General features: G+C 38.1%; 1 protein-coding gene across 1 annotated transcript in view; it reads left to right on the top strand.

Annotated features, from left to right (window-relative positions):
• The window catches only part of OLA1 (Obg like ATPase 1), a 201,474-nt gene that overhangs the window by 126,804 nt on the left and 59,052 nt on the right, over positions 1–15,618 (top strand). Inside the window, exon 5 of the mRNA XM_004476799.4 lies at positions 6,502–6,677. Coding sequence (XP_004476856.1) covers positions 6,502–6,677 — 176 coding nt within the window. The remainder of the gene's footprint in view (positions 1–6,501; positions 6,678–15,618) is intronic.

Below are 15,618 nucleotides of genomic sequence, written 5' to 3' on the forward strand. Positions count from 1 at the left end.
GAATTTAGAAATGCTAAAATTTAGCTCTTGTACTCTTGGGTTATAAGAAATAAGGGGATAGGCCCATGTTTACTTCCTTGAGTCATAGAGTTCTCATTTCTGATATATGAAAGAAGTTGAAAAGTAATAAAAAATGAAATAGTAATGAAAGTATTCCTCAAATAACCACTTTAGTCAAAGTCAGTTGTCAATTTTCTATACTCCTCTTTTTCTACCTCTAAACAGCATCTAATGCAGCTGAACACAGCTTCCTTCTTGAAACATTTTCTTTTCCTCTTATGAGAGCATACTCCTGCTTTACTTGCCCTCCCCATCTCAGTCTTTCAATCTTTTTTGACAGATCCTGTCAGATATCTTAATGTTGCAGTGCATCTAGACCCATAACTTTAAACAGATCTGATAACTTCAAATTTTTTATCTCCAATCATGACTTTACATCCTACGTCCAGTCCTGATGCCTCTGCCCTTAAAAATATAGCCCCAGCACAAACACGGCTCATCTTTTCTGTTATTACAACCATATTTCAGGTTACCACTGTCTCTTATCTGTATCACTACAGCCACTTCCTAACTAGTCTTTCTGCATTCACTTTTATCCCCTCTCTTCAGGTCTGTTCCTTTTAAAGTAATCAAAGGGAAGTCTTTAAAGCCTAAATCCGATCTTATCACCCTACTACCTCATTTTTAAAAACTCTGCCAGTGACATTCCCATTTGGGCTAGAATAACATCAGATCTCCCCAATACTTAGGAGAACTGGCTCCTGCTCCACCTCTTCAAGTTAAACTCTTACCTGTATCTACTCACACTGCCCTTATTATTGCTGTTTCTGAAACACTCCAAGCTTGCCCCCGGTTTAGGACTTATATTTTTTTAGAATTCTCTTTCTCCAGATCTTTACATTACTTCTTCATTCTTCCATTCTGCTTTCAACTCAAGTGTCATGTCCTCAGAGACCTCCATGACTGTCTTAGCTGAAGTGTTATATAGCTGCCCACCCCCACCCCGAACACACACACACACTTGACTTATCAAATTACCAAACTTTTTTTAACAAAATGCATCCACCATCAAAATGACCATGGTTAATATTTTTCAGACATTTATATTTATAGAAATAATTTTACTCAAAACATGTGATCAAATATAATACAATGGAAACTACAGTTTCATTAAATGTTTTAGCCTTTGAAAAGTGAGGCCTACTTTGTTGATAAAAAATAATACATTAGTAAATGTAAGCTTTTAAACACCAACCAGCATCAAACTGAGTGAGACATTCTCTTTGACATAATTGAAAGGATTGAAAGAGAATTGAAATGAAAATATTTCCACTATACAATTCTCTATAACTTAGTGTGGTCTTTAACATGCCTAAAGTCATCATTATCATTGCACCTCTGGGGGAAACAACTGCTTAGATAATTTGAGTTGAAAGAAGTAACTTTGGTCATAGAGTAAGGTCAGTGTGCTGGTGAATTAGTAAAAATTAGTGGGGGAAAATCTGTGAAATCTACATTAATTTTATCCTGTCCCAAGGTGAGTTAAGTAACATGAAACTTTGCTAATCAGAGTCAATATTTTGAGTATATTGCTATTCTAAATCACCAACTCCTACATCCTAAAAAAATGGTATATATCATCATTACCGAAAGAGTTCTATATGTAGGGTGCTCAGCTAAATACTTTATATACATTACCTGATTCAATCATCCCTATTCTCCAAGAGAAAGAAATATCCTTGTTTTAAAGATGGGAAAATGAGATCCAGAGAGATTAAGTAACTTGTCTAATATTCTGTGACCATTAAGTCTGTCTGACTTCAAAGCCACTTCTTGACCACTAAAGTACTAAAAACGACAAGATGTGAAAGAATTCTATAACAAGTGTAGGGTGAAGTCCTATACTTATTTTATGGCCCAGGGATATGGTATATCTTTAGAAAGTAGTCCCCAATCTTTTGGTACTTAGAAATAGGAAGTTGCCCAAATGGTCACCAAATTGTGTAGAATTTTATATTTTAAAACTATTCTAGTTCTCATTTTATCAAAAAGCTATTGAATTTTAAAGTATAGCTCCAATGTTCCCTTTTTAAAAATTTTTAATCTTAATTTTTGGCAATATTTATTTATAAAAATAGATTTAAATTATTTCCATAGTATGTTACCATCTTACAAACAAATGAATGTAATAATAATCCCTTGCAAGTTGTCAGTATACTAACTTTGGAGCATGGGAACAACTATATAATCCAGAGTATACAGGGTCTTGGTTTGAATTGTGTTTTTTTGGTTATTGTTTGTTTTGTTCATGGAGAGGTATTGAATTAGTGATGATCCAGTCATGTCTTCTTTTCTTGACTAATCCTTGGCAGACTCTAGTCAAGGGACAATCTAGAGGATGGTTTAAAGTTGCAAAATGTACAAATTATTCTCTCCCCCTTTTTTTCTAGGTTTTCTCTCTGAATTAATTCAGATTATCAGAGAGCTTTGTTTTCTTTGCTCCCAGAAGGTTTGTAATTACTAAGTTTCTCCCTATTATCCACTTGATTAAAATTGAGGATCATAATTTTTAAATTGCCATTAAAATTTGCTCATGCAGTTACTGTAGGGATGTTGTTGAGGACATTACTTATTATAGTGATATACCTGATTGGCCCCTACTTAAAGGCCACTGTATTAGGGGTTCTGATGTAAAGGGGTGCTGATGCAACATACCAGAAATCTGTTGGCTTTTGTAAACAGCATTTATTTGGGATAGAAGCTTGTAGTTACAAGTCCCTAAGGAGTCCAATTTGAGATTACATCCTTACAAGACTCTTTTGCCACATATTGAAGCAAGATGTCAAGTGATATCTGCGAGGGTTCGGCCTTCTTCAAGCTCTGTGGGCCCAGCTTCTTCCATTCTCAGCTGTAGGCTGGCATAGAGCTTATCACCATTCCCAGGGCTTGTTTCTTTCTGGGTTCAGCTGCTCTGTTCTCTTACAAGGTCAGCTTTAAACTATCAAGCAAATGACTCAACTCTCTTTCCAGGCCACAGGATCCTCTTCATGTCTATGATGCTTTCTCTCTTTTCTTGCATATCTACTTCTATGTTCTTGATTGAGCATCCATTTATATAGCCCACCAACGGGGCAGGACTCAACTCTGAGTGTCCTAATGACGGAATCAAAGCCCTAATTGTAACATAATTTAATCAAAGACATCTTAGCCGAATCTAATACAATTAAAGAATATCACACCCAGAGTAATAGATTAGTTTACAAATATAATCTATATATTTTTTGGAATTCATAAATAACTATCAAACTACCACACTCCACCCTCTGAATTCCAAAAAAGAAATCACAAAATTAAAAAAACACAAAAAATCTCAAATTAGTAACAACATTATATGCAAAATCATATCACAATCAGTTTAAAGAAACACCTTTTGTCTTGGAGCAAAGTCTCCTCTGGCTGTAGTCCTGTGAAATTTAGAAAACAATTTATCTGCCTCTAATATACAGAGGGACAAAGGATAAACATTTGCATTACTGTAAGGAGAAATTGGGAGGGAAATATGAGTCACTCGTCCCCTATAGTTCTGAAAACCTCCAGGGAATACTTTATTAGATTTCAGAGCCTGAGAGTCATTCTCAAGACATGGTTTCTTTTCCTTGGGGCCTCAAGAGGACTCACCCTTCCTACAGGCTTGCCCAGTGGCCATTTTCTTGGTTCCACTCTCATCAAGCATCTGGGTAGCAACCGAGCTCCAGACCTTACCCTCCAATAATGCTGGAATGATAGCCATGCTTTACCCACTCTTTGGGGTAGAGTCTCAGTCCCCTTAGTACAGTAAGGTAGCAAGCAGTAACATTCTCCCTAATCTCTCACATACAGGCCCAACCCTCTCAGAGCAACAGGTTGGCGACCTGACCTTTCCTAATGGGGGACAGGCCCACCCCTCTCAGACTTATGAGGAATGTGCTTCACCCTCTCTATAGCCTGGGGCAGCAACACTCTCCCTGAACAGTGGCCTGGAACATCTACCCTCTTCAATTCCCCGAGGCAAGCTCACCCTCTCTGTACACAGGGGTGGAGTTCCTCTCTTGGCCCAAGGAGATGTCTTAATTCCAAACCTCAGCTTCCATGGTTTTCCTGTTAAAGCCATTTCCCCTTCCATCTCTCTCCCTCATGTCCCTTTTAGTCCAGGTTGACAGTGATTTTTCTTCATACAGCTCTCTCAAAAAAGCTTGTTGGTTTAGCATGCAGGAAGCAGGGATCCAAACATTGAGACAGTACAACTTGCCACAGGCCCTTCCTGGATAACTTCATTTTCAGTCCTGACTTACAAGTTCCAAGTTCAGTTAATTCCTCAAATGGGGCACTGTTGTCTGTGCACTTGATTGCCAGAGAGTTGGAATTTCCAGAATCAATTTGTTTTCTTTGTGCCCAACAATTCAGTTCTCAGCTTATCTCTTTCCCCTAATATTTTTCTATTAGTTGCAAGGGGAAGCCAGGCTGCGTTTTCCACATTTAGTTTGGAAATCTCCTTGGCTAAATGTCCAAGCTCATAGTTTTCAAATTCTCCCTTCTATGTGAATGTCAGGAGTCAATCTTGCTTAAGTTCTCTGCAACTTTAAAACACAAATTGCCTTTCCTCCAGTTTCCAGTAATTTCATCATTTACTTCTAAGGCCTCATCAGAAGTAACTTGAGGTACCATATTCCCATCAATAGTCTCTACAAAGCAATCTAGGCCTTTCTATCAAGCATCTCACAATTCCTCCAAAAAATACCATTTGCCCATTTATAAAACCATTCTAGCATTTTTGGTAATTGCAAAAGTACCACCTTCATTTCTCGGTACCAAATTCTGTATTATTTTACAAACATAATCTATATCTCTTTGAAATTCATAAATAATATCAAACTACCACAGCCACCGTATAGTTATCTTTCATATGGAGTGTCAGAAAACACTTGGTTATTTCTACAAATGACCATGTTTTGTTTTTTTTCCCTTTGGCTGCCAGGAAGTTAACTTTTTTTTTTTTTTTTTCTATTTTATTGTACCGTTTGTGCATGATGCCTCATATCATGAGAAGACATAAATAGTATTGTGCCTCTAGGGAGACTTTGCTTATACTTTCCAAAGATTCACAAAATTTACCTGAAACACTGAAAGTCTAGTTAGTAAGATATAATTTACCTCCTTGTTTCTTGGAATTATTGTTCATCTGAATTTGACATATAATACAACATGAGTTGCATGTCAAGAATACTTAAATTTATTACTTTAATGACTTATTTTAATTGCAGTAATATACCTATGTTTTTTATTCTTACTGAATATTTCCACATTAAAAAATAAACTTAATCATTTTCAATTCTGGGAAATTATATTAAAAACCTATTGTAACCTATGATGAGAATACCTTGGTCTTTGGTATCTAACAATGAGCTATATTCAGTTTCTTTTCTCAAACTCAAACTGTCTTTCCTGATTTTTATACCTCTATCTGAAATAATTGATACAATGTTTGACAACATCTCATTTTGGGAATATATACTGGTCATTTTAATGAAATTAAGTTTTTTATAAAAGTGTGTTTTGTGTGTGGCTATTTTTGTGTGTGGCTTTTGCTTTCTGTCTATAAATTTTCTTAGTATTTGTTCATTTTTGTGATCGTTCTTTATCTGGTAATTTGAGTAAATCCGGTTGAATTATGTTGCCACATTATGTCTTCAAAAGGGCATAAAGTCAGTACACATGCTTCAGTAATATCTGGTTGTTTTACCCTTATGTTTCTAGTTGGCAATTTGAAATTATGGCTTCAACTGCACTTTAAATATGTGGTAATAGCTATGTGTTTCTAATAAGGGCCAGCACCATTTTGTTCAGATAGTGTGAATGGTTGTCACTCATATATGACAAATGCACCTTCATCTGCTTCTTTGATAGCCCCCTAAAAATCATACCCTCAAATCAGGCCGATGAAATTAGCTGCTGTGTAAATTGTGTGCCTGAGTGGTTCATTATCTAATCACCGTCAGAACCACAGTGATAAAGTAGATTGAAGCAGGGAAGAGGTCTGCCAGATGATTTCAGACCTTCCTCTCTCCTTTCCCACCCCCTCCCAGTCTCTAAATCTAGTTTCCCGTGGAAACCCTAATAGTGCATTTTAAAACTTCAGGCTTTTATGCCTAGAATTCTATATCTTTCATTGTACCAAACTTGGAAATGCTAGTACTTCTGGAACATAATTTTCTTTCTGTAAAGACCATAATTTTATTTATTTTAATTGGTTTTTGAAATGATGGGACTCTTGAACTACCATTCTGTTGCTAGTGCCCTAAATATTACTAAGTGGGGAAAAATACTATGTCCTACATGCAAAGAATTCAGAATAATTTATTGACTATAGTTATCTGTTAGCCTTCTAGTACTTTCACTCCTTCTCAATGATTAATGACCCTGTGTATTGTTTTTTATTGAATTCCTTCCTTTAATTCATTTTAGGTGCTTTTGAAGATGATGATATCACGCATGTTGAAGGAAGTGTAGATCCTATTCGAGATATAGAAATAATACATGAAGAGCTTCAGCTTAAAGATGAGGAAATGATTGGGCCCATTATAGATAAACTAGAAAAGGTGGCTGTGAGAGGAGGAGATAAAAAACTAAAACCTGAATATGTAAGTAAAATTTACAGCTTCTTTAGATACTCGAGTTCATTTTTTACATTAACTATTTCTTTTACAAATAAAGCACATAAAATATCTAATATTATTATGGAATTTTAGTTGATGAGAATCCAAGGGTCATTTTTGTTAAAAAAAATTGTCAACTTCATTTTCTTCTGCCAGCTCAGGATCATGGTGACAAGCTACTTACAGTGTTCCTAGCAAGCCCCATTTAGCAATAGTATTGTTATATTTTGTTACCTTGCAGATCCTTAGTGTTAGAGGAGTACGATTTTATGATGAAAAACTTACTGGATTTAGAGAAATGACTAAATGTATAAGTTTCATAGATTTGAAGAAGTGATTAAATACAAGGAATTGGTCTTTCAGGGGAGAAGGGAATTACTGAATAAATGTACTCTTATTACAGTAGTCAGATAATTTTTATCTTTTATAGAGTGAAACATCATTTTCTTTAACATTCAGATGTTTTCTATCACATTATTGGTGAATTAATATCAGCAACATTATAATGTTTCAAAATCAGTTTTGAAGCTTTTAGTGTAAATATGCTTGTGTTTTATTTTACATTAGAAAAGCAATGGCTTAACTGTACATTTTCTTATTTATTAAAAGCTTCCATAAAATGTTCTTGTTTTTTATTCTTTCTTGTCACAGGAAAGATTTTCTTTCCTTTTAAATTTTCATATATTTATTTTTAATGCATATGTCCATTTTAATTTTCTCATTTCCAGAACTAATTATCCCATCTTTCCCCTACTTATTAAGTTAGGAAAACTCACAGGTGCTTAGGGAGAACTACAAGATTAAGGCAGAGATAATTACAGAAACAGCCTTTAGACTTAACCACATTATCAATAAGTTATGATTAAAAGTGCTGTGAATTTGAAACAGAAGACCTGTATTGTGCTACTGATTTCTTTGATAGCTTATAACAAACTTAGGTCACTTTACTTTGCTTAACATGGTGGTTATTTCTTTCTTGGATAAATGGGGAGAAGAGAAAGGTTTGAGGAAATTTTGTAAGATACAGCAAGGGGAAAAGGATAAAGGCTTTCCTTTCCTCTTCTTAGATTCAGTTGCTTCAGAATAAACTATACTGTTTCTCGACCTTTTTTTTTTTCATTATCGCTTCCTACTCCTACCAGGAAAAAAAAAACCCTAAAATTTACTTTAATTAATTTAATTTATCCCTGAGAGAAATGAAATATTAGTAAAATTGTTTTGAATTGAGTTGAGCTTTGGAGAGCCACAAACCATTTTAATCTCTAAAGATTTTTTTTTTGCCCCCAATAATCCATTTTTGTCCCTTTTGGGGGGAATATTGCCCCCATTGAGAATGCATGCTATAAATTATCTTGTAGCAAACCCAAGTTACTGGTACATATGATAAAACAGATGGCTTTTTTTGGAGAAATTGTTTTTATCAGTTATCAAAAACAGAGTTTTGGTCTGATCTCTAACTCCTCTTGGAAAGAATATGTTTATAATATTGAAATCCTTATGAACATCTTATATTTTGAGATGCTGAGCCAGGTACAGTTGGATAATTTTTATCTTAAGTTATCTTATTTAAACCACACAACTGCTGTTGGATTACTGTCTTTTTTTTTTTTTTTCCCCATTAATTTTTAAGTTACTTATCTATTCTGGATACTCCTTTGTTGTAAAGGGATTGCAAATATCTTCTACTCTACATTTTCTTTTCCTTCCTTGTGGTATCTTCTGACAAACAGGTACTTTTTGTGACTTGTTTAAGAATTCTTTCCTACCCTAAAGCCATCAAGATGATCTCTTATCTTCTAAAAGCTTTATTATTTTACATTTCACATTTACTTCATTAACCTACCTGGAATTGATTTTTTGTGAATGGTGTGAGGTAAGCATTCATTTTTTTCCCCCTATGTGGAAAGCCAGCCTAGCAGCATTTATTGAAAAACAAACTGTCCTTTCCCTGTTCCAGTGAAGTGCCATTATTGGCATATCTATGATAAATCATCAGGCTGCTGGCCTCAGATAAAAGCAGCCTTTTAAAGCCACAGAAGGGTCCCAACACTGTTGAGGGGTAAAGGTGAGGAGGTGAAAGAAGGAATGAGGAATTGATAATGCATGGAGTCTTTGACCTCAGGTCTGTTCTCACCTCATTTCTATACTTCACCTCAACCCCTGCTTTCCCCAGTCTGTAGCCTAGATCATGGACATTTAAAGTGTGGTTCTCAGACTAGCAGCATTAGCATCACCATCACCTGGGAGTTCGTTAAAAAAATCAAGCTACAGATGTATTAAATCAGAATCTCCGGAGACTAAAACAAGATCTGTGTTTTAACAGATTCCCCTAGTGATTCTTACACCTGCTAAAGTTTGAGAGTCACTGTTCTCCAGATCAGCCAATTTCTCTAGAGGTAGAAATTGTTTAGGATTCCTTAACCAAGCAATACTGTATAGAATACCATGATGGTGACTAAGGCATTTTCTAAGTCCATGGATATTAGTTTTGGCAGAGGCAGGGAATGCAAATCTGCACCTGAAGTATTTCTCTATTCCAGTAAGAACAGAATGCTGCCCCTTCCATGATGGAAGTAGTCCAATGTAATCAACCTGCCAGCAGGTAGCAGGTTAATCACATAGGAGAATGGTGACATTTCTGAGCCTCAGTGTTGGTTTCTGCTACTGGGAAATTGGGCACTCAGCAGTGGCTGTAATCAGGTTGGCCTTGGTGAATGGAAATCCATGTTGCTGAGCCCGTGCATAATCTCCATCCCTACACCATGGCCATTTTGATCATGAGCTTATTGGGCAATGATAGGAATGGCTAGATAGAGGCCAACTGGTATCCATGGAACAGGTCATACAATCACTTATTTGTTAAAATCCTCCTCTGCTGAAGTTTTTCATTCATTCTAAAAGATCTGTCCACATACCTTTTGCCCCAGACCTCTTTGTCACCAGTTTTCCAATCATATTTCTTCCAAATCTCTGACCATCCAGCCAACCCATTGGCCAAGTCCATGAATCAATATACAAACAGATTTCTTTCTGTTCCTCCTTTGAAGTGACATGAACAAGTGCACTGCTTGAAGTTCTGGCCCCTGGGAAGATTTCCCTTTACCACTGTCCCTCAGAAAGGCCCTATAATGCTCCAGCTGTCACTTTTGGTTGGTACCTGTATATTATGCAGAACCATCTATAAACCATGCCCAACTTTTCTCTTCCTCGGTCCACTGATCATAGGAAAATTCCCAAGAGGCCATAGCTGTGGACTGGGAGAGAGAAGGTAATGTGGCAAGAGTGAGGGCCATGGGCATTTTTGTCACTTTCTCATGTAATTTACTTGTGCCTTCAGGGCCTGCTCAAGACCATTTTCAATATATACCACTTTGATTTGGTGAACTGCTGCAATGCATGCTCAAGTTTATTGCTTGGTGGCTCAGACAACACCTGTTTCATGATGGGCAATTCAGGTCTGAAGGTAACTGGTGGTCCATGGTAAAGCATTTGGTGTCTTTTAAGGCCCAGTGGCAGGCCAAAAGCTGTTTCTCAAAAGGAAAGTAGTTATCTGCAGAGGCTGTCAGGACTATACTCAAAAATCCTAAGGGTCTGCTATGTGATTCTCCTATAGTGGCCTGCTAAAAGCTCCAGACAGCATCTCTATTTGCCACTTGAAGCTCCAGCACCATTGGATCTGCTGGATCATAAGACCTAAGTGGCAAAGCAGTTTGTACAGCAGCGTGGACCTCTTGCAAAACTTCCTTTTTTTCTGGTCCCCATTCAGACTTAGCAGCCTTTCGGGTCACTTGGTAAATGGGCCAGAGTAGCACACCCAGTTGAGGAATATGTTGTCTACAAAATCCAAAGAGGCCAACTAGATGTTGTGCCTCTTTTTGGTAGTACAAGAGTCCAGATGTAACCTCTTATCCATTACCTTTGAAGGGTTATTTTCACATGCCCCACAACTCCTTGATGCCTAGAAATTTCACTGAGGTTTGGATGGCCCCTAAATATCTGCTGGATTTCCCACTCTCTGACACCCATATGTCTTACCAGTAAGTCTAGAGTTGTCTTTACTTCTTGTTCACTAAGTCTAATCAGCATAATGTCATCAGTGTAATGGACCTGTGTGATGTGTTTGGTAGGGAAATGTGATCAGGGTTCCTGTGGATTAGATTATGACATAGGAGTGGAGAGTTGACATTCCCCTAAGGTAGAATAGTGAAGTTATAGTGCTGGTTTTGCCAGCTGAAAGCAAACTTTCTGGTGGTCTTTTACTAACAGGTATTAAGAAAGAAGCATTTGCCAGATCAATAGCTGCATACCAGGTACCAGGGGATGTATTGATTTGCTCAAGCAATGATACCACATCTGGAGCAGCAGCTGCACTTGGAGTCACCACCTGGTTAAGTTTACGATAATCCACTGCCATCTTCCAAGGTCCGTATGTTTTCTGCACAAGCCAAATAGAATTGAATGGGGACGTGGTGAGAATCACCACCCCTGCATCCTTCAAGTCCTTGACGGTGGCACTGATCTCTGCAATCATTCCAGGATTGTGGTATTCCTTTTGATTTATTATTTTGCTAGGTAAAGGCAGTTTTGGTAGCTTGCACTTCCTACCATACCAACCCTTACCTCTTAAGTCAGGGAGCTTAACTGGGGATTCTACCAGTTACTGAGTAAATCTATTCTAATTATGTATTCCAGAACCAAGGAAATACCCACAGATTAGGTTTGGGGACTCACTGAACCCACTGTGAGACAGGCCTGAGTGAAAACTGCATTGATCACCTGACTTCCATAAGCTACTACCCTGACTAGTAGACACAGTAATGTTTTGGGTGTCCTGGGCTTAATGTTAGTTCTGAGCCAGTGTCTAAAAATCCCTAAAATGTCTTGTCGTTTCCTTTTCTCCAGTGCATAGTTACCCTGGTAAGAGGTCATAGTTTCCTTTGGGGAAACCTGGGAGAAAGATTAACAGTATAAATTTTTGGCAGCATAACAGGGTCCTTCCCAAAGGGGATCCCAGCTTTCCCTTCATTCAGGGGGTTCTGGGTTTCTACACTGTCTCGAGTCTGGAAATTGATTGAGGGACCATGACTATAAATACTTTTGTGATTGAAGTTAGAGTTCTCTTCTCTTGACCTAGAACTCTCCTTGCTGTACAGATTGTTTTAGCTTGCCAGGCCACTGAAACCAGATACCATAAAATGGGTTGGCCTTAACAACGGGAATTTATTAGCTTACAAATTTACAATTTTGAGGCCATGGGAATGTCCAAATCAAGGAATCATCAATGCAATGCTTTCTTCCTGAGGCCCAGTTGCTGGCAGTCCTTGGATTTTCTGCTGCATGGCAAGGCAAATGACAACATCTGCTGGTCTCCTTCGGGTTTCCTTGATTTCAGCTTCTTGCTTCTGTAGCTTTCTCTTTCTTTCTCTGTATTCATCCTGTTTATAAAGAACTCCAGTAAGAGGGTTAAGACCCACCCTGGGTCAGGCCTTTACTGAAGTAACTGTATTAAAAGGTATTACACCCACAGGAATGGATTAAATTTAAGTACATGATTTTCTGGGGTACAACCAGTTCCAAACCACCACACAGATCAAGCAAGAATTTAGTAGACTGCCTGTCTGCCATAGGTCTCTGTGATTATTCTGATTTCTGCTTCGACTCTGCTGTCAATTGTAGTTATGCCCACCTTGTCTTTGGTGATTAAATGCTGCCACTTGGCTCCTGCCAACCTGGGATCCAGTCATCTGCATTGTGTTTAGAATCCAAGTTCAGTGGCAGCAATTTCCATAGTAATATCGGACCTACAGCAAGTAGCAACCACAGAGCTCTTTTAAGGATGATGAAACTGCTCTCACAAATTTATTTCTTATAGTCTTGGTGAAAGTTGTGTCCTCTAGACATTTGTAAGGTAGGCAAGCAGGTCTTATATGATAAATCCACTCTTAACATGGACCTTTTGATTGGCCCATCTACATTATACTAGAGCGATTCTGGCATTTCAACTTCAGGTCAAATATGGCACCTTTTAATCTATGCTTTAGCCACCCCACCCAAACCTTGATTTAGAGTCCTGTCTAACCCTGCCAACTACAGAATTGAATCTGGAATCTCTGCTTAGTGGGACCGTATCAATAAATTCAGCCTGATACAACTTTATATTCCTTCCACCATTATCCTATACCCTTAATATCCATTTCCACACATATTCCCCTAATTTCTGTTTATGTAAATTGGAAAATCATGCAGGTTTTTTTGGATGTAGTATACCTCCCCATGGGTCAAACTTTGTACCTCACCTTTTAGGACCTTCTGAAACTCCAGTCTAGTTATAGCTTTGGAAGACAAGAGGGGTGGTAGGGATGAGACATGAATGAAAATTGTCTTGTAAGCCAACCAGCTCAGTATGTTCCATTACCTTTCATCTGGTGAAACAGGATTAATCTCTTCAGACAGAGTCAGTTATAGGTTTATCAGGCACAGCAAGTTTAATCTCTTTGAGGTGGAAGTGGGATGGCTGCTTCCTTAGGGCGGACTGGGGGTCACGTGCTGATTCCTCAAGACAAACATTACAAGTTTATCTGGCAAAGAAGACTTGATAGAATCTAAGGTTTTGGTATCCCCATCATCATCATTATCAGCCCTTATGTCCCCATTTCAATTTTCAGGATACCGTTCCTTCCCTCTCTTTCTTTAACAGCAGACTCTCTGCGAGGTTGGGAATTCAGTTACATTATAATTCAGTTGCTCATACAATAAAACTCTGAGTCTGGTTTTCAGAAACTTTAGGTCTCTGGCTATAAGAGTTTCTTTCAGGTCATACATAGAAACTTTCATGTCCTCATGCAGCACTTGAGCTGGGAATTTGAAACTTCAATCTCATCCCTTTCTTTTGCAATTGCATGCAATGTATTTAGAAACAACCAGTCAACATATTTGTACTTTTTTTTTTTTTTTAAGATTTTTTTATTTTTCTCCCCTGCCCCCACCCCGCCCCAGTTGTCTGTTTGCTGTGTGTTCTTCTTTGTCCGCTTCTGTTGTTGTCAGCAGCTCGGGAATCTGTGTCTCTTTTTGTTGTGTCATCTTGCATCAGTTCTCCTTGTGTGCAGCACCATTCCCGGGCAGGCTAAACTTTCTTTCACGCTGGGTGGCTCTCTTTACGGTGCGCACTCCTTGCGCGTGGGGCTCCCCTACGCGGGGGACACCCCTGCGTGGCATGGCACTCCTTGCGCACATCAGCACTGTGCATGGGCCAGCTCCACAACGGATCATGGAGGCCCGGGGTTTGAACCGCGGACCTCCCATGTGGTAGACGGATGCCCTAACCACTGGGCCAAGTCCGTTTCCCTATTTGTACTTTTTAACTCCACAAAACACTGTCACCTAGAGTCTTGCTTCTTAAAAGCATTTGAATAGCAGTGCTTAATGATAATATTTTGTGTATCTCTACTGCTAGTTCACCATGCCATGGTGATCATCAGAAATAGAGTCATTAGTGACATTTAGTCTAACCATATTAGAGAACCACATCCCCAAACCCCCAAAACGAACTCAGAAATCTCGTCCTTAAGATTTTGTGTCTCATTAACCACTCTCAGTACCAAAATCTGTTTTAGTCAGGGTTTTCCAGAGAGAACCGATGGGATATATATGTAAATATTATGAGGACAATAATAAGAACTTGATTCACGTGACTGTGGGGATTGGCATATACAAATTTTGTAGTGCAGGCTGCAAATTGGAAACTCCAATGAAGGTTTCGATGAATTCTCTAGGAGAAACTGGCTGGCTGGAAAAAATAAAAAATTGTTTTAACTGCTGAAACTGTCAGTACTCCCTTTAAGGCCTTCAGTTGATTGGATGAGACTTCTCTAATTGCTGAAGGCAGTCTCCTTTGTTGATTATAGGTGTAATCAACTGACTAATAATTTAGATCCATGAAATACCTTCCCAATACAATCAGGCTAGTGCTTGCTTGACCAAGATCTGGGCACCATAACCTAGTCACATTGACACATGAACTAACCCATTATAGCAAGGAAACCCTTTATGAGTTTTCCCAGCACTGCCGTTTTGAGTTGAAAAGACAATGAGATTCATTGCCTTTTAATCTGAAGTATATGTTTTAGGTTGGGTTTCCTGAGAAGTACACCATGAGGCCAGGATTAAAGTGCAAGTACTTTCTCTGGAGGTCATCTCAGGAGTCAATTACTCAGGAGTAGGTAATTGAGACAGGAAGGGAAAGAAACCAGTATAAAGTATGTAAATGAACAGGTTGTCACTTTGGATAGCTGGGGTTCAGTCCAGCTGGGGACCTGTGGAAAACACCATAGAACATGCCTACAGGCTTTTCTGCTGTAACAGTGAAGAAGCTTACAAAATAACTGTTACCCAATTTCCATCAATCATTGGTTGAGGGCTATTCCTACAGGTGTTAAGTCCCTAGCATCCGATGTCTCTGTGGTCTGAGCACTACTCTCAGGCAGTTGTAGATGCTTACAGTAAGAAGCCATCAGCTCGTGCTGGATTAGTGAGCACAAACCCCATATCTCTTTGCACTCACTCTATACTGTATATCCATCTGTTCATCTAATAAACACTTGAAACTTTTATCCTAGTCATTCTATTTTTTAAAAAATTTTTATTCTAGTAATAGTTATACAACCTAAAATATCCCTTTAACCACATTCACGTATATAATTTAGAGCTGTTAATTATTTTTGCTGTTGTGCTACCATCACTACTGTCCATTCCCAAAACTTTCAATCAACCCGAATAGAAACCCTGTACAATTTAAGTATTAACTACCCATTTCCTACCCCAGTCCAGCCCCTTCCTTTTATTTTTTTATATTCTTTTTAAAATTTTATTTTTAATTATCTTTTTTTAAAGTTAGTAGATCACACAAAATGTTACATTAAAAAAGATA

Source organism: Dasypus novemcinctus, chromosome 7 (assembly GCF_030445035.2).
Source record: "Dasypus novemcinctus isolate mDasNov1 chromosome 7, mDasNov1.1.hap2, whole genome shotgun sequence".
In the NCBI taxonomy this organism is placed as follows: Eukaryota; Metazoa; Chordata; class Mammalia; order Cingulata; family Dasypodidae; genus Dasypus; species Dasypus novemcinctus.